At 37.6% G+C, this 19,447-nt stretch overlaps 2 protein-coding genes across 7 annotated transcripts; one reads left to right on the top strand and one right to left on the bottom strand.

The window, feature by feature from the left end:
- Nucleotides 1-368: 368 nt before the first annotated feature.
- LOC108984557 (ABC transporter I family member 11, chloroplastic) lies at nt 369-17,648 on the bottom strand. 6 transcript variants are annotated; one of them, XR_001995039.2, is made up of 11 exons: nt 17,446-17,648; nt 17,283-17,343; nt 16,636-16,715; nt 11,279-11,330; nt 10,983-11,116; nt 10,497-10,611; nt 10,269-10,355; nt 10,048-10,096; nt 9,455-9,539; nt 8,570-8,747; nt 369-814 (listed from the first exon to the last, which is right to left on the bottom strand). XR_001995039.2 is itself a non-coding variant. In XM_018956555.2 (11 exons), the coding sequence occupies exons 1-10, from the start codon at nt 17,616-17,618 to the stop codon at nt 8,669-8,671; spliced, it is 915 nt and encodes a 304-aa protein (XP_018812100.2). In that variant the 5' UTR covers nt 17,619-17,648; the 3' UTR covers nt 369-814; nt 8,624-8,668. The 6 variants fall into 6 exon arrangements, 4 of the variants coding, with proteins under 4 accessions (XP_018812100.2, XP_018812102.2, XP_018812103.2 ...); XR_001995038.2 differs by having other exon boundaries at nt 8,601-8,747; XM_018956555.2 differs by having other exon boundaries at nt 8,624-8,747.
- LOC108984558 (protein LAZY 1) lies at nt 2,998-7,870 on the top strand. Its single transcript, XM_018956561.2, has 2 exons — nt 2,998-4,667; nt 7,366-7,870. Exon 1 carries the CDS (start codon nt 3,011-3,013, stop codon nt 3,779-3,781), a length of 771 nt encoding a protein of 256 aa, XP_018812106.1. The 5' UTR covers nt 2,998-3,010; the 3' UTR covers nt 3,782-4,667; nt 7,366-7,870.
- Nucleotides 17,649-19,447: the final 1,799 nt, after the last annotated feature.

Genomic DNA, 19,447 nt, shown 5'->3' with positions numbered 1-19,447 from the left:
CTAATTGGTAGGACACTGATAGATATGTGTAAGCTTGTCTGACCTTCATTATGGTCGATAATTATAGGGATTTTTATTTTATATAATTTTTTAAAAAAGGGAAAGAAAGATGCTGTACGGCACTAGAACAAAGGAAACAAGATTGGACCATTTGGATTGATCATATCTCCTGATTCCACAGATGGTCGATGATGATGATGCCTATAATCAACCACTCCAATATAGAATATGATTGATGGGTCACATTATTGTACTTAAGCTACAAAAAATAATTCATTTTTATGCTGCTTAAACCTTAATGTAGATTTGATGGCATGCAAAGGTATTATTATTGCCTGAATAAGGAATTCGTATAATTCTCAGAACTTGGTATAATTCTCAAGCTGAATAAGGAAAAATGAGGGCATCACCTGTCCAACAATAGTAAAGTTGTAGTAGTTCCCCAAAACAAAATCCATGGAAGATTTTACAGTCAAGGGTTTTCATGGTAAAAAATCAAAGAATACAGTCCTACAGCTGATGAAAATTACACAACTATACATACATAATTTACATCAAATTTTACCTGAAACCCATTTCACTTTCTGTGGGATTTGAGCTGGCTGTGTAGGTTTTTGTCTCCAAGCCTACAACAGCTTTCTCCTTCCCAGCTCACTTTAACATCCGAGAATCAGAGTGGGGTAACCTTAAAATTTCATGGCTGGCAATCCTGTCACGGTGATTCCTCCATGCACAGTCAAAACACAGTCCATATAGCAATCATCAAGGCGGCTGCGAAGCAAGCTTATATAGCCATTAAACGTCACAATCATGCCTGTATTGAGAATATAGTTCAAATATAAATGCCAGAGAATATTATGGCCAAATGGCTTTCACGACAGCATTATATGGAAAGCAAAAAAATTTAATCCATCAAACGTGCAACTAGAGTTACGTCAAAGTGATAACTTGGGGAAAAAACGCCTTGTGTCTGTCCTGGGTCCCAAATGTATACAGCTTACACCAAATGGTCTGAAACCATGGCTATTATGGATCTTATACGCAAACTTACCAAATTACATCCTTGTTCTATTCAAGGTTTTTCTGGAGTCAAGGGGGAACTGATGAAAGACTTGGCCATTGATGGTACCGAGCATACAATGAACAGCTTTGTAATAGTATTCACAAATATTAGTAGTCACTATATAAAAACAGCAATAAACCTTCAAGTATTTCCAATATCACTGAGATAGCATCAAAGGAAAAAACCATTAAAAAGAAGAGCTACAGAGATGTTTGACGGAGTTAAATTTTACACAGCAACCACGGGATCCTCTACATGCCAACAGCTCTGAATTAAAGAACACTCACTACAAGTTTCTAATGTGATATAATTGTCTTTGTAAGGTGGTCATGCACTAAAAATATAAACGAGTATAAAATTGATGAAAAGGATATGACATTTATAGTAGAACAGCTCAGGTCCTAAGACAAATACTTGCAATCGCCCAGCCTACCCAACCAAGGAAATCACAGTAGGACAAGTGCATCCTATAATATTTTCAACAAAGAATATCTTAACCATAGCATGCCCTACCAATTATTAATGAATAAAAAATATTAAAAATTTAATCATCTTTTCAGAAAACAACATTCAGCAATATATAATCAATCACAGTTGGCCTCCTAACCAAATTCCTTGTGAAGTACAAACAAAAAACATGATCTATCATGATTACAGGCAAAATTTAAATGTGTAAAGATTTAAATACGTCTATCCATCCATCTCGGCATGCCATGTCCATCTGTAATTGAATGCGCTTATTTGCATCTTAAACAACACTTTTATTGGATGCAACCAAAATGAAAGATTCATTGGTATACCAGTTTTAATATCCCTGTGGCTGATTATATATTCATTAATATGCCCGTGCAACTACCCCAAGCATGCTTTGGGTAGCAACACTGTGTGGGTCTCAAAAAACCACTCCTAATGCCCACATGATTTGATCTTGAAATGAACAACCAACTACAATCTTGTATCTTTCTAAATGTTTCTCTCTATTCATATCTATCCCAGATCCTTCCACCAGAATTTACAACTTGCTAACAGTTTTCATAAACAGATCCTCCTCCTGCTCTTTAGAAATTCTAAGTTCTCCCTTTAAAGGCCCAACTCCGTTGCAATCTAAGTCTACCTCTATTTCCATCTCCTATAGCTGCCTGGAGATCTAAGATCAAATCCTTGAAAGAGATCAAAATGAAGGTAAGTCTGAAAACTCTACCAAACTTAGAATAACACTAATGTTTTCACTTTTCAGTCCTCTGATTCATCTTTGCCTGTGACCACTGCAGTTACTGAACTGGATGCACCATAAATTTCGGCATAGTAGCATCGAGCCTATCAAGGATTTCATAATTGGTATTCAAACTGTCCTCATCAACCTTCCTTAAGGCATACATCATCAATACATAAATTATAATATATTAAATTTACTACACAACCATGACTTCTGCTCAATGTCTTACAATGCAAATTATGCATCAGCACCTGTTGACTGGTGCAATTCAGTAACTCTTCATGAGCATTTAAAAACATGAACAACCTTTTGTGTAAGAAACATCTAACCTTTTCAGTGATTTAGCATTGTGGCAACCAAGTTGGATGAGCCACCAACCTTTTGTGGGCACAGGGCCACTGGGTTTAGGTCCTCAGCAATAAGTGTTGGGGCCGCCTTGTTCTAAATTCCATACCGTCCACTTAGATCACCGAAGAAATTATTCAAGCCTCAGAGCACTAACAGGCATACATGTCCAGAATGGAGCAGCCACTAGATTGGTCCACATTCCCCTTCCCAAAGCACCAAAGAGAAAACAAAAAAAAACAAAAAGAATACACTCGTCTTGCTCATAAGGTCTGTCTTCCCTAATTATTTTCATCAATATCCTAACTCCTTTTGTAACTCTGATTTCAGGAAACCCTTGCATCTGCCTTTCAGCACAGTCATCACTTGATGACCAAGATGCCCATATGAAGCCAAGCTTTGGCTCCACATATGGACCCAGATCCTTCAACCAAGCCAAACATGAATGTGAGAAATATTTTTCTGATACTGAAGCCAAAAGAGAGGAAGATAAGGTAGAAGAAGAAACATCTGCTGTGATCTGCGAGCTCTTCCATGGCTTCCTCGCAATTGGAACTCTCAACCTGGAACCAATTATTAATGAGCCTGCAACACCTACGTTTGCCATGCCTCTGGAGAGCATAACTGAGAGCAAAACAGAACTGACAGACAATGACTTGAAGCTCATCAACTATGAGCTGGAGAAGTTCCTTGAGGCTGAAACTAAAGAAGAGTGTGGTGACGACTCATCTGGGAGGAACAGTCATGCTAGCACTATTACACTCAGTGGCAAGCAAATGGATGAGGCTGAAACCGAGTGTTATGAGAAGATTTTGGTATGTCCACTCCAAGGATATCTATTTGGCTCTTCAATTGAACTTCCAGAAATGAGAAAAGAAGTAAAGAAAGAGAAGACATCACTTGAAGAGCTGTTTCTTAGGACAGCAATAACAAATGAGAAAGACACAGAGAAAATTGAGGGGGGGAATATGCAGGCCATGAAAGCACAAAAGTCCGCCATGCATCTTGTGAAGAAGATGCTTAAAAAGCTCCATGCTTCTTCAAGGAACTCTGTCCCTTCTAAGAGTGGTGATGCAGCTGACTCTATTTCAACCAAGAAGATACTCCGCAAGGTTGGTCTTTCAGAACTAGAGTATTCGGAGAACCCGTGGGTCTAGACATAATCCTTATACTAATAACACTGCATTCTAATCACTTATAGACTATAGTCTAATAAGCTCAATGTGAATTCCTCCTCTACGCACATTACCAGACAATTAGGATATACAGAAGTTAAACAAAAGAGTTAGATTTTTATTTTTATTTTTTCTGGGCAAACAAAATAATTAGATGATATGGATTATCTGCCACCTATTCAAGATCCTGTCTCAACCTCTTGACCCAAGCAATCTTGCTAGCAAGAGATCTTATAGTCTTTTATTATAACTTACCTTAACCCCCCGCCGCCAACCCACAAAAAGGAAGAAAAAATACTATTTTGAAAGCACAACAAAGGCTGTCACACTAAGGATCCTCCAATCAAAGTCAACAATAACGAATACAAAGCACAGTAGCAATGTGAAACATGTTATCTAACAATCTTAATATCCAACGGGAAAAATGTTTATCCCTCAAACCAATTGATAAATTTTAAGGATATATTGTACTCTTTATGTATCATTTGACCTTGACCACAATTTAATTAAGACTTGTGCCTCCACAGTGCATTAAATGGATCTAAAAATCTGTCCACAAGAGATGTTAGCTTCTTTATATGTGGCATGCAGGTCATACGTATGTTCCACAAAAAAATCCATCCTGAAACCACTATAGCTGCAAGAGATTTTGCTGATTCCCACACCTATAAGGCCAATAATGCTCCCAACGGCTGCTACAACAATAAAGAGCATATGTACCCAGGTGCAGACAACAATGGCTTTACTCTAGGGTCCATGTCAAAGATGGGTATCCCATGTCATAAGTCCAACTTGAAACCACCTCAAGACAGGCTGCATGGCAGTAATTTAAGTGCAAAAGAGCATTGGATCAAGACAGATGCAGACTGTAAGTATCAATTTATGTGCTTTACCATTACAAAACATCTGGGAGAAATTTAACCATATATGAGATTCCAGAATAGGAACATTTAACAAAAACTCGTAACTTCTAAAGTATGAACACTCTGATAGAGAAAGAAAAAGTGAAATTACACATTTCACCGTCCAAGTAATAGGCATTTTACATTATGCACCTCCAACTATCAGCACTAACACATTACACCCTCAAACTACCAAGTTACAATGTGCACTCTCTATTAAGACCCTATCTTTAACAAAACCATTTTGGGGTTTTGTAATGATCCTCCCCAAAACCTCTCCTAAGTGATTGGCAAGTACCTTAGAAATAATCTTATATATCTCATTCACAAGGCTAATTGGCCGGTAATCCTTCACCTCTGAGGCCCCAATCTTCTTAGGAACGAGTGCTATAAATGTGGCGTTGAGGCTTTTCTCAAATTTCCAGACTGAAAAGAATTATTGGAACACTTTCATTAAATCTGCCCTCACCACATCCCAACAAGTTTGAAAAAATCCCATGGAAAAGCCTCAGGGCCAGGTGCTTTATCTTTTTGACCATTCTCCTTACCACGCTGTGGGCCTCGCTCCTCAAAAGGCCGCTCCAGCCACGAAACCTGTTGTGGATCGATAGACTCAAAGGCTAGTCAATCGAGTTTTGGCCACCATCCCACCTGTTCAGAAAGTAAGGCTTAGTTTGGTTACAAAAACCAAACCATCTCATCTCATCTTATCTCATATAATCATTACAATTTTCCCAAACTCCCACACAAAATATAATAAACAATTCAACTTTTTCAAATCTCAAAACAAAAATAATATTCTAATAATATTTTATTCAACTTTCAACTTTTATCTCATCTCATCTCATCTGTATAACCAAATGAGGCCTAAGTGTTCAAAAAATCCCACAATATGCTCCCTAATCACAGAAGCCTCCATACAGTCCACTCCTTCTATTTTCAGCATCTCAATGGTGTTAGTTCTCCTATGGGAATTTGCCACTCTGTGAAAGAACTTTGTGCTACGGTCTCCTTCTTTCAACCATAAAACTCTTGATTTTTTACGCCAAGAGATCTCCTCCAATAACACAACCCTTTCTAATTCTACCTTAGCTCAACCTTCCGAGATACTTCCTCCATAGAAAGAGTCCTCCCTTCCTGAGTCCTCTCTACCTCTTGAAGCTCCTCTAGCATGGATTTTTATAGTCTCATACATCACCAAAAGATTGAGTATTTCATAACTTAAAATCATTTTTTAGAGCTTTCAATTTACCTGCAAAAATGAAGCTAGGGGTGCCATTAATTTGATAAGAATTCCACCATTGCCTAACCCTTTCCACAAAATCTTCAGTTTTCATCCACATGTTTTTTAACTTAAAATACCGATGTCCTCCCTGAATACCTCCACAATCTAGTAATAAATTAATAATGGGAAATGATCTGAGCATAGTCAAGGCAGCCTCCTTTGAAAAAGCTCTGGATAGTGAGTTTCCCACTCTGGTGATACTAAAAATCTGTCCAATCTAGACCACATGATTATTGGACCACGTATAAGCACCACCCATGAGAGGAATATTCCTCAAACCCAGGTAAAAAATACACTCCGAAAATTCTTTCATTGCTGGTCGTAATCTGCTGTCACCAAAGAGCTCACTAGGAAACCTTGTAACATCAAAATCACCACTTATGCATCATGGTAAGTTCCACCAGGTATGAATTCCAGCAAGTTCTTCCCATAACATCTTCTACTACTGTCCATATTCGGTCCGTAAATACCAACAAAAGCCCATAAATAATTATCATCAACATTCCTAAAGGAACATGCCACAATATACTCCCCAATAAATTCCTCCAATTTCTCCACCACCCTTCTATCCTACATCACCAAAACACCTCCTGAGGCCCCTTCAGAAGCAAGATAAACCCAATCCACATAAGTACAGCTCCATAAACTCCTAACATCTCTCCCGGGGATAAATTTCAGCTTGGGTTCCTGTAAGCACACTATGTCCACCTTCCACTCACGAAGCATGTTTTTCACCCGAATGTGTTTATTTGCCTCTATTAAGATCCAATAATTAAAATTGTGCTACACCACCTATTTGATCTATTTTCCATTCATCTTCACAGTTAGAATTGGACGAGGGTACAATTTGTCAGATTTTAGCAGTTCGCGTACTGTTGGTAGTTTGGGGTACATAGTGTGAATCATTTATTAGTCGAAGAGTGGAAAGTGTACCTTCCCAATAACTGAAGGGATGGAGATGTTATATCAACATCAATTTGACAAGATATTTCAAGGTACAAAATATTCCTGTTATCTTCCCATGAATCTTTTGAAGATTCATAGGAAAAAAAATTTTCCTAACAAGTGAAAATGCACAAAGATAATGAGGAATTGGAAGATATAATATCATAAAGAAAAAAAAAAAAACAGTTACTCTGTGATGTCATGAATATATGATTTCACAATCCATTATTCATTCAACTTGATGATATTTCTAGATATCTTATCATGCTGGCAATTGTTTGTCAAATGGTCACGTCATGTAAATACAATTTGGCATACTTTTCTCATTTGTGCAACTACATTTTGGACCATAATTGTTGCCAGACAGTAGCAGTGCAAAGATTTTTAGTTTACTGATTTATACATCTAACCCAGTTCCACTGTTGGCATTGTAGACTTGGTGTTGGAGCTTTAGTGACTGGATTTGAAATAAGATAAACATGTCGTCATCCTCATAAGTAAGAATGTAAATGCAGTGTTTGATTATACATATTGTTATGTTGTGAGTGATAGAGCAATGAGGACTCAAAAGAAAGTCAAGGGTTGAGAAGGTATGTCTTATCTTCCTCAGTGTGTTAATAAAGCTGTGACTATTTTCATGTAAGCCTCCTAATAATGGTAGTTTGGGTAACTTGATTATCCAAAGTATTATCTGTATTACTAAGAATATCCCAGGATTTAAGTAAGAAGGCCCTTCCCATATCATGCTTATTTTGTCGTGTGGAGCACTTCATTCTTTTCTTAAACATTGACTACAGTGTATGCATAAGTAGTCATCTGCATCCATTCCCCTTAATGAAGTCAAACAATATGAGAACTAGAGGCCATGTTTGGTTAAGTCCATTTTTCAAAAGTTTCCAAAAAAGTTTTTCAACTTCAAACCAAATACCTTTCAATCTATAAAAAATTACTATTTCAACTTTTTATCCAATCATTTGCCTAGATTTCAGTGAAAATTCAAAAACACAAAAACTAAAACAACTTTTACTAAAGCCAAAATAAAAATATCCTTAAAAAATTATATTTCTATTTTTCCTATGTACTTGGGCTATGCCTCTTTCCAAGCACTTAAACTTACTTAAAAAAAATTATATTCAAACAACTTTTCAACTGTTCCCATCTACTTTCACAAATCCCAAAACAAGACATATTTCAAGAAAAAATTATCCAAATTTTCCTATCCACCTTCACAAAATCCAATAAAAAACATATCTCAAAATTTTGCTAAAAAAAATGCACAAAAATTGATTAGCCAAATATGGCCAGACTCTGTAACCTTCAGCTTTTGAATTTAAAAAAGGCTTTAATACATTTCAGCTTTTGGTGGTTATAGTTTAGGCGCCTCGTGTCCATTTCAAGCACTAAGATTCTAACTCGACTCAGTACAACGTAGTTCAATCATTTAAATAGCAAGACGAGAGCCTCTGTCCTCCATTAATAAGTTCATGATTGATTGTAAATTATTGGAGATGAAAGAACCGTTTTGGAGGTGATAGCCTTAATTGACTGATAAAAGTTTCTTTTTTCAACCCTCTCGCTTTTTTAAGTGGATTTTTTTAAAAATAATAAAAAAAGAATCCTTGAAAATTCATATCATACACTAATATGCCAAGATGATACACAGACGAACCACTGATAGCATCAGGGGCAAACCTCACAGCATCTGATGTTGATGAAGGTAAAATCATATTGCTAGATTTAAACTGGCACAGGCTCTTCCCTAAGAATTCCGCCCATTTCCATCCTCCAGGACCGATCGACTAGAGTTGCTAACTCTCTGAAAGGCACACAAGAAGTTCATGAGAAAACGAACAAAAAATGATGAAAAAAGAAAATTGCCTAAAATTATAGAGAGGAGAGAACAAGAGAAGCTAAAAAAACCTTGACTTCTTTTTACCAATTACTTAAGGTATGTTATATAGCGTTGTGGAAATAATCAATGAAATTAATAATAGGTTCATGATATATAGTAAACTTAGACAAAAAGGATTTGGTTGTTTCCTATCAGCCATTGTGAGATCAATAATTTTGAAACCCACTCCACTGCACCTTAAATAGAACTTAAAATCAGGTCACCTGCTTCCGATGGCATTCATATAGATCTACTACATTTTAGAATATAATGAAAATGCTCATACTTATATGGAATAAGGAAAATTTAGGAAGTTCATATGTGGAAGTCTTTTTTTTTTTCTTGGGAAGGGCAGTGGTGTCAGCTATGATATTGGCATGTCAGCCATCAACACAACGTTGGAGTTCAAGCAAGAGCAGTGAGAGTTACAAAACGGATTATTAAAATTTAACTCAATTTTCCTGAGAATGAATGAAAGCCCCTTTTAACTTTAAATATTAGAATTCTTACATCAAGTCCAATTAAGAAAACATGCTGATTTTAAGTACAATTAGTAGTAACAAGAAACACAACATAAGAGCAATAATTTCTTTTAGAGTACACAATATAAAAGAGGAAAGGGAAAGGCAGACTTGAGGTCATGGCTGACAACTAGTATAGTTAAGTCTTTCTTCAGAACCTTCAAAAGCTTCACAACATCTGCACGTGCCTTCCAATCTGATCAAAGCAGCATTTAAAAAAAAAAAAAAAGTACAACAGTATATAGAAAAGGTAGTAAACTAAAGATCAGAAAGAAGAGGATCATAAGAAAAAGTTGAAAAAAATACCAAGCAAGGTTCTTCATCGAACCCATTGGCAAGTAAATAGAAAATTCCTAAACTTTGGAGCCACTGGTTCAACTGTGACCAAAACTTAACTATCACCGAACCAAAGTCGACTCAGTACTTTAGTCAAGAAAAATGGACTAGTTTGGCTACCACAGGAATTTTAATTCAACCCAAAGAGCAGGTCCTTCTTAACTATCAACAGCTAATAAATGTTTTGCAAGCATTTTAGTACAAAAAATTTCAGAACATTGAAGGGAGAAGGAATGCATGATTATTAGATGAACTCTTATGAAATTCCATATGTTCGTAAACCATGGGCCTACTTGGATTCCATGAGCATGCAAGTTGGAAAAACAACCAATATTCTGAAATAAACAGGACCAAATGCATCTCCATACCTAGACCAGCAAGAGGCTCATCCAGTATCAATAAATCTGGGATTTCTACCTGAAGAATAGAGTAGCCAATAATTATGTTTCAATTCATGTCACACCTAAGGAGCTATGTAAAAGGTTATCTCATGAAACTGCAAGGCTAAGGTGTCACTTGCGTGTGTCTTTATGTGTATTCACAAGCATGTTGTGTTTGCGAGCATTTATTTCAATATCTAAGTACTTACTAGTTGAATTGCCAAGGCAAGCCGACGTTTATAGCCACCACTAAGGGTATGAGGATCTTTGTCCAAGGAGATCCCATTTAAACCTACCTGTCGTCATCAAAGAGTTTAGATAAGGACAATATGCATGGTAGGATATAATTAACAAAGACTTAACAAATAATGAGCACAAAATATATATGGGAGCAGCAAATAGGAGAAACTTTGTTGATACTCGGATTACACAAATACCCAATTAATTGCTCTTTGGAGTCTCAAAGCAAGATGTTCCTTGAATTGGAGGTCACCCCTTTGTCTCGGCCACCCAAATGTAACTTCATCAAGCACGTTATCTGCTATAAAGTACCTATCTTGCACGATGACATGCTCTTAAAAATTAAAGAACAAGAAACCCAACAATGCGATAAGAAATTTGGGAAGAGCAACTTTTAGTCAATGCAACAAGAAACTCAAGAATTGCACCAGCAATAATGCATGCAATACTTTTTTGATAAGTAAATCATGCATGCAAAACTAAAGTAACACCATGGAAAACCTATATTAGTTAAAAAAATAAATAGGTTACAAATTAATTAAGTTTTTGGATGGATTCTAATGATTTAATCTATTTGACGTAACCATAAGCTTATAGCATTATAAGACCACATTTCATTTGACCGAGCATTGAGGACAGGAAAAAGAAAATAACTTTTCTTCTCTCCATTTAATAATTAATACCTCTCAGGAAACTGAAAGACAATTCCAACTCTCTCAGGGAGTACGGGTTCAGGAGATTGATTTGGATTGCCATCATTCCCATATCTTTGAATACAAATGGATCCTGAAGTTGGTTTACTCAGCCCTGCAAGAAGCTGCAAGATGGAAATAAATTCAACTTACACAAGTCATTGAATAACAAAAGGGGGATGGGTTAATATAAATTGTTCAATTTATTTTTGATCGGCAGGTTATATAGATAGTTTAAATTGTCTTACTCAAAGCAAGCTAGCACACGCTTGAAAAGTGGTATATACCTGCAGCAGTGTAGTTTTTCCACTTCCACTTCGTCCAAATATTAAACCAAAGCTGCAGCAATTGACTTGAACAAATTATCCCGCAAATATGAGGTCTTTGTCAGAAATTCAAAGTTACTAATCATGAATATGTTTCAATTGTTTCTTTTTATCGGTAAATAATAATTTTATTAATGATACAACGTAGGTATAGTCAAGTACATAGGGCGTATACAAGAACAACACCTATGGTTGTTAGACTGGCGATACAAGGAAGTCATGAATATTCATGCCATTGAAGTCTATTACAATCAACCAATGAAATAAAGTCGTGAAGAAAAAAATTCTAAGCTCATCCATTGACCACTCGCGATCTTCAAAGTTTCAGTCTCTTTTTAACATGGTGCGTTAGCTAAAGAATCTGAGTAGGATAAAGGGTCTCCAAATTACCATGGCTCCAACCTTAAAAAAACAGTTTGACCTAGTTCAATGAGAAACCATAATCTGATTCTACTAGACGATCATAAGAAATATGGAAAACAATCTTTAAAAAGCCTAGTGATAGATGTTGTACAAGTTTATGGAGGGAAACTATTCTTCTTACTTTCATTCATTGATGTACAACAACATATATACTACATACACTTGACGATTATACCCTCACAAGTTACACTTATTACAACCATGTCATCTAACACTCCCCTTCAAGCTGGAGCATATATATCATATAAACCCAGCTTGAAACAAATAAGTTTCAACCGACTCCAACACAAAGACTTAGTAAACATATCTGCGAGTTGATCGGCAGACTTCACAAAAGGTGTAGAAATGTCACCACTTAGTATCTTATCTCGAATGAAGTGACAATCAATCTCTATATGTTTAGTCCTCTCCTGGAACACAGGATTAGAGACAATATGCACTGCGGCTTGATTATCACAAAATAACTGGAGAATGATAGGAGTTGGAAACCCAATCTCTTTAAGGAAGTGTTGCAACCATGTCAGCTTACTAGTAGTGTGAGCCATTGTCCTGTATTCAACTTCTGCGCTAGACCGAACTATTACTGCTTGTTTCTTACTCTTCCATGTAACCAAGTTACCTCCCACAAAGGTACAATATCCAGTAGTAGATCTTCTATCTGAAGGAGATCCTGCCCAATCAGCATCTGAAAAGGCTTCAACCCTATGATGTCCATTTGATCGATACAGTAATCCAAGGTTAGGGGCTCACTTAAGATAACGAAGAATATGAATTACAGCATCCCAATGTGAGACCCTAGTCGTTTGTAAAAATTGACTCAGTACACTCACTGCATAAGAGGTGTCCGGTCTAGTGATAGTGAGATAATTTAATTTTCTAACAAGTCTTTAATACCTACCTAGGTCTCCAAATAACTCTCCTTCCTCTTTCAAGAATTTACGATTTGGGTCCATAGGGGTGTCAATAGGTCGTGCACCCAACATGCCAATTTTTTCTAGAAGGTCAAGTACATATTTCCTCTGAGATATTTCCTCTGGAATTGCTAGGCTGAAACAGTGTCTACTGACTTCAATTCCAAGGAAATATCTAAGCTTGCCCAAGTCTTTTGTCTGAAATTGATCATGTAAACACTGTTTCAGCTTAGCAATTCCAGCAGAGTCACTCCCAGTAATTACAATGTCGTCCACATACACAACCAACAAAATGTGACCTGCATCACTATGTAGGTGAAATACCGAATGGTCTGTTTGGCATCTATGAAGACCAAATGCCAATACAACATCAGAAGACTTCCCAAACCATGCTCGAGGAGATTGTTTCAAACCATATAATGCATTTTTTAACTTGCATACAGTACCTTGATACTCCCCCTAAGCAACAAACCCAGGTGGTTGCTCCATATAAACTTCTTCATGCAAATCGTCATGTAAAAATGCATTCTTAACATCTAGCTGAAATAAGGGCCAATCTAGATTAGTAGCAAGAGAGGTCAACACTCGAACAAAAGAGATTTTGGCAACGGGGAAGAAAGTCTTCTCGTAATCAATGCCATATGTTTGAGTGTAACCCTTAGCAACCAAGCTGGCTTTCAAACGTTCCACCGAACCATCAGGATGAAATTTGATTGTATATACCCATTTACAGCCAATAGGTTGCTTACTAGGTGGTAGTGGAACAAGATCCCATGTCCCATTATGGTGAAAGGCATCAATTTCATTTTTCATAGCTGTCCTCCATTCCGGATCAGATAAAGCATCCTGAACTGTCTTAGGAACATAAAGTTTTGAAAGCTGAGAAGTAAAACATGAGAATGAAGGAGATAAGGCATGATATGAGACAAATTGACTAATCGGATGTTGAGTAACACAAGATCGAGTACCTTTACGGAGAGCAATAGGTGGAGAGTCTGACATACTGGGTAACTCAGAATCTGAAGATGGAGACACGGTTGGTGAAAGCATGGAAGCTGGTGGCCACAAGCGACGCGAGTAAACCTGTAAAGGAGCTAGGGGAGGCATGGAGAAGGATTGGGTAAGGTTGGGTGAGTGTGAAGGAGAAAGTGTAAGAGTAGGTAACGGTAGAGAATCACACTCAATACTCAAAGCTGCGTCCGAAAAATAGGATATGGACTCAAAGAAGGTAACATCAGCACTCGTGAAGTAGCGTCTAAGAATAAGACTATAACATCGATATCATTTTTTAGTCCAATAATAACCAACGAAAAAACACTTGGTAAAACGTGGGTCAAGCTTATCAAAACCTAGGCCAAGGTTATGAACATAGCAAACACAGCCAAAGATTTTTTGAGGAAGAGTAAATGGTGGTAATGAAGGAAACAAGATGGAAAAATGAGAGGAACCATCAAGAACTGATGAAGGCATACGATTAATAAGGTGACAAGCAGTAAGAATACCATCACTCCAAAATCGTTTAGAAACATGCATGTGCAGTAAAAGTGCTCGGGTTACATCTAACAAATGACGATTTTTGCATTCAGCTATCCCATTCTGTTGGGGTATATAAGAACATGAAGTTTGATGAACAATTCATTTGTTACTTAAGTAAGTAGCAAAGTCACTAGATTGATATTCTCTAACATTATCAGAACGCAAAACTTGAACCTTTTTGTTAAATTGGGTTTTTATTTCTTTCCAGAACACTTTGAATATGGAAAGAAGTTCGAATCTTGCCTTCATCAGAAACACCCATGTCACACGAGAGTAGTCATCAATAAATGTGACAAAATACTGAAACTTATTTGATTTAATGTTGATTGGTCCCCATATATCAGAGTGAACCAATTCAAAAGGATTCGATGCTCGTTTATCAACCCAAGGTGCAAAAGACACACGATGATGTTTACTAATTTGACATGCTTCACAAGGTAAGGGAGACACATTTCCTAGATTCCTAACCTGACGCTTTAAAAGGGAAAGAGAGGGTGACCAAGACGACAGTGCCATTCATAAGCAGATGATGAGGAGGATGTAAGAGCTCGAGTGGGTGACTGTTTAACATCAAGATAATATAGACCACTAGCTTCATGCCCAGTACCAATCTTGTTTCCCCGTCTTGAGATCTTGAAAGACACATGAAGAGGGATAAAAGGTAACTGAACATTGAAGACTTTGAGTAATCTTACTAATAGACAGCAAACTAAAGGGACAACTAGGAGTATATAGAACAGATGACAAGGATATAGAGTCAGTGAGTTTAGTGGATCCAATGCTTGTAACTTTAGCAAGAGAACCATTAGCAAGAGTAACACTTTTTGAAGATGTCACAGTATCCAACTTAGATAAGACAGAGAGGACAAACCAATCAGATGTTCATTAGCTCCTGAATCAATGATCCATGGAGCTTGAGTGGATGAGGCAAGACATGCGGACGTTGTACCTGATTGGGCAAGAGTAGTTGTGAAAAATGAAACCCGTGTGCGACCTAAAAGCTTATCATACTCATCCTTTGATATACTAATCATATCTTGGCAAATGACTTGATTAGCGGATCCAGATGGTCTACCATTTAGATCCCAATAATAGTTCACCGAGTGGTTAATGCGACCACAATGGGTGCACTTACGAGATTCTTGACCTCGAGTGCGATAACCTTTGGCATCACGTCTCCCACGTGAGCCTCTACCACCTCGGCCTCCACTCCCACCAGGAGCAACATATGAGGCAACTGTATCATGTAACTGTAACTCAAATTTAGTTGTCATTGATGCAGAAAAAATATCACAACTGAACTTAGAGATTAAAACTCCACAAAATATATGAGAAAAACCACAATTCAACTTGAGAATCCAAGAAACACTCTGAAAATGTAGAAACTTAGCTCAATTACCCGAAAAACAACCCGAAAAACAACATTTCGGTCCTGTTTCGGTCAGAAATACACTGTATCGGCCTATATCAATTATGAATTGGACTTTTTCGGCCGGAATCGGACCGTATCGGCTAGGAACCGCTCAGAATTGGTTATGTTTCGGTATGTATCGGACAAAACCGGGCCTATATCGGCCAGTATCAGTTTGTATCGGGTATCGGCCAAAACTGATTTCAACTTAAACCCAAAACTGGATTAGGTTATCCTAAACGAGAATAAGTGGTATGGGAATTACCTTATCCTCGTTAGCAAATAGGCGTTATTCCAAATTAGGGACAGGATTTACTCCAGGTTGGGGTTATCCGCACTTGAAGATGGGATTGGTTATCCCCACAACCAAACACTACTTTTCTTCGCTGCTTGCAGGCGACAAGCGGCACTTTCGACGGCTGCTGACAACGGGGAACACACCGATATGCATAGACGACGATGGGGAACTCACCCCTAGTGTCCAATATCGGAGAAGACATCGAAAAACTAGCCAGAAACACTTCAAACACCTATGGGGCCGTCGACGACGGAGGAGAAGCCACTTCAAACACCTATGGGGACGTTGGCAAACTCGAATCCGGCAGCTACAAACACTGGTGGGCTTAGATCCGGCGACAAAAGTTAGATACGACACCCGAAAACACTCCAACGAGTTTAGACCACAGTGAGCTCGATTTCGGTGTGAACCACTGTCCACCACTTATCACCATCCGACAACCGTGAGCTCTGATACCATGTACAAGTTTATGGAGGAAAACTATTCTTCTTACTTTCATTCATTGATGTACAACAACATATATACTACATACACTTGACGATTATACCCTCACAAGTTACACATATTACAACCATGTCATCTAACTTATGTGATGGAGAGGATGGTCCATTTGGAATGATACATTACCTTGGGAAGTCCTATATAGAGCCATTTGTAAGGAAGATCCCAAACTTCCAACATTTTTGTTAATCTTATTCTGTTGAATCATACACATAAAAAAGCGACGATAAATGTGTACCTTTTCTCTGGAAGGGAAAAACTAACTGCATTCAGAAGGTTGAGCTGGGTCCCCGGGGGTCGATAGCTAACATCCCTAACCTTAAAAATAAAAAATTAAACTATTGTTTCAGTAACTTCCAGCACTTTCACTTCAAATTCAATTACTAGCAAACATGAAAGCGATATTTATTGCCAAAGCATGCAACTACATACTCAAAACCATTAAATCAGATTTCCTCCATAAAGGTAAAAGCCTCTACCCGCAGGATGCGAGAAACATAAAAGGTTCTACCCGCTAAAGCAACGCAAGAGGAAATTTTTTAGAATCCTTCGATTCAAAATATTAGGGAAAGTTCAACATTTACCACTTTCTCCATGTATTTTAATCGCTATTTGGACAGAAATGCTTACCACGTATATTAAAAAAAAAAAAAAAAACAGTTGTAACGTTATCTATTATCAAAACATTACTCTCTTTAACAAGTAGCAATTTCAAGAGAACTATAATTCAGTATTTTAGCCAGTTGGACTGTACTTTCAACATAAACCCCATAATTACATACATTTCCACCGTCACTAACTTCGATGTGTTCAGAATTTGTGAGATCTCAATCTGTAACTACAGAATAGTAAAATAGATATGACAAAAAATAAGAGGAAACTCACTTCAAAGCAGGAGCAATCACATGCAATTCTGGAAAACCGTTTTCTTCGGAAAATGGAATAACTGGAAGAGAAAATCAAAATTCTACGTCAATCAAATTCGCAGAGAATTTCAAATCAAACATAGAGAAAGTGATTCCAGCAAGTGTGAAGGCGAAAAGGTTGCCTGGGGGAGGAGGACTTGGGTGTGATCGGGATTGGTGCTCTTTCGAGAGCTGCCAAGCCTCTGAGGGACATGAAATCGGTGACTGAGCTCGCCATCTCCTGCAGTGAAGGACTTTGGGCTTCAGGGTTGGCTTGAATCTCGGCAGATTGGCGATATAATGATGATACGGGCATTAATAATAGGCCTCCGGAATTGGGCTAACTCTTTTCCTTTCAATAAAAAATCAGGCCTGACCTTATTTTAACCTCTTATTTCTATTGCTTTTCCTTTGTTTTCTAAAAATAATTGTGTAATATTTGGATACTAAATTTAAATAGAAAATATTTCAATTATAGACAAATTTTATAAATATAAATTTATAAATTAATGTAATACGATTAGATTTTTTCATTATGGTTCCAAAAAATTTAATAATGTCAGCGATGAACTGTCGAAGTTTTCGAGGGTTCCAAAAAAAAGTTCTTGGAAATTGGTTTCTCGCACTATTTTATCAAAATTTTCGTATGCTTTCTTTTCTTAGGGGTGACTCTTCCCGAAGTCATACTAAGATCCCACCACTTTTGCTGGCTTTCTTTTGGTTTGTATCGAGTCCTGACTTCGGCACTCTGATCAAGCCCACCATGAACGTGCCTCGGAGAAAGTTCTGTGCTTTCCCCGCGTTTATTTTTTACCTGTGAAAATCAGTCAGACCCTTGACCTCACCCTCGAGCACGTTATGCGCTTTACCTGTTGCCAAATAGTTCGAAGGCTCGTACCCTTTTCCCTTTATGGTAGTAGCAGACTAGCAGTACAAAATCAACCAACGTTTGGTGTTTGAATAAATTTCCATGTCGAGTAAGTTTCTGGGTCTTCGACACTCTCTAGTCTTTTAGTTCTCCCCCAGAGAAAAGCACTTGCAATGTATAAGTGCTAGAACACCCCTTGATGTGAGACAACCAAGGAAAATACTTGAATTAAGACATGGAAGTGTTCAGTTGTTGAATTCACTAGTGCTGGTATTTAGATTTGTAACAAACAGAGGTGGACGGTAATGCCGTTATATGTCACAGAAAAAAGGGGCAGAAAGAAGAATTCTCTGTGCAAAGAGAGCGAAGATAAATTTTCTGGCTACATGGTTTCTGTCAAAGGCTGTTGGGAGAAAAATGCAGGACAATTAGTCCTGAGATCCCATTGTGTTCTTGACCTCGATAAATGGTGCTGAAGATGGATTTATCCAGGTGCTGCTACATATGGTACTTCATGTTTGGCAGGACCGCAGCTGTTAGTCAGTGTAAAATAATTTTTATTAGCAGTCCTTTACATCTTCTGCATGTACTGGAGCCTGTGTAAACAGAAACAAGCAAGTAATTTTCTAGAGTGTGAGTAAACCATGTCGACATCAAGGTTTGTTATTGTAAGGATGATCTCTGACATGGACCTTATGAAGTACCTTGAAGTTATGGGGTTTCTGGTTGATTCCTTTTACATTTAGTTTGCGACAGCACCTATGCTTGAAAATTTTGATGTCCTCATTCCATATTAATTTTCTCTATAAGCTGAAAGAGAATGAGAGCAAAGAAAAAAAATGCTTTATGGCTTATGCAACAATAGCATGCAGTAATTGGCTGTCAAGATGTCCCAATATTTGCTATAAGCATCCTGTTGAATTAACTAGAAAGCATCACGTACATAGAGCTTTGCAGTCAGATGTTGCAGGCCTTCAATTTTTGAGACAAACATTGAGATTACCTTGTGCTTGAAGAGGACTCTGATTTTGTCCAAGCTGCTCGTCACTTGGATTCTTCAAGTTATGATTCTTGTCTCTTGACCATGCCAGACTTTTGGCTTGTCCCACTCATGTTGCTTGTATGCAGCATACTGGGTTTGGGTCAGATATTATCTGTTGGGAGAGATAGATCAGGATAATGAGTGATAGAATTATTAGTGAATGCATGCATATTAAGGAGCTCTAGCCTCAAATCATACATAAGAGGAGATAAGGTCAATTATGCGGTTTAGCCTT

Source organism: Juglans regia, chromosome 1 (assembly GCF_001411555.2).
Source record: "Juglans regia cultivar Chandler chromosome 1, Walnut 2.0, whole genome shotgun sequence".
Classification (NCBI taxonomy): domain Eukaryota; kingdom Viridiplantae; phylum Streptophyta; class Magnoliopsida; order Fagales; family Juglandaceae; genus Juglans; species Juglans regia.
Note: the sequence above shows the minus strand (reverse complement) of the source record. Positions and strands in the feature narration are given on the sequence as shown.

What these genes read in the sequence shown, in the direction of transcription:
- LOC108984557 (XM_018956555.2), bottom strand. Translation starts at nt 17,618, where the DNA reads ATGCCCGTATCATCATTATATCGCCAATCTGCCGAGATTCAAGCCAAC. An exon ending in GTCTTTCAGTTTCCTGAGAG is followed by an intron (nt 10,612 to 10,982) that starts GTATTAATTATT and finishes CGTGCAAGATAG; the next exon opens with GTACTTTATAGCAGATAACG. An exon ending in TGAGCCTCTTGCTGGTCTAG is followed by an intron (nt 9,540 to 10,047) that starts GTATGGAGATGC and finishes TGCTTTGATCAG; the next exon opens with ATTGGAAGGCACGTGCAGAT.
- LOC108984558 (XM_018956561.2), top strand. Translation starts at nt 3,011, where the DNA reads ATGAAGCCAAGCTTTGGCTCCACATATGGACCCAGATCCTTCAACCAA.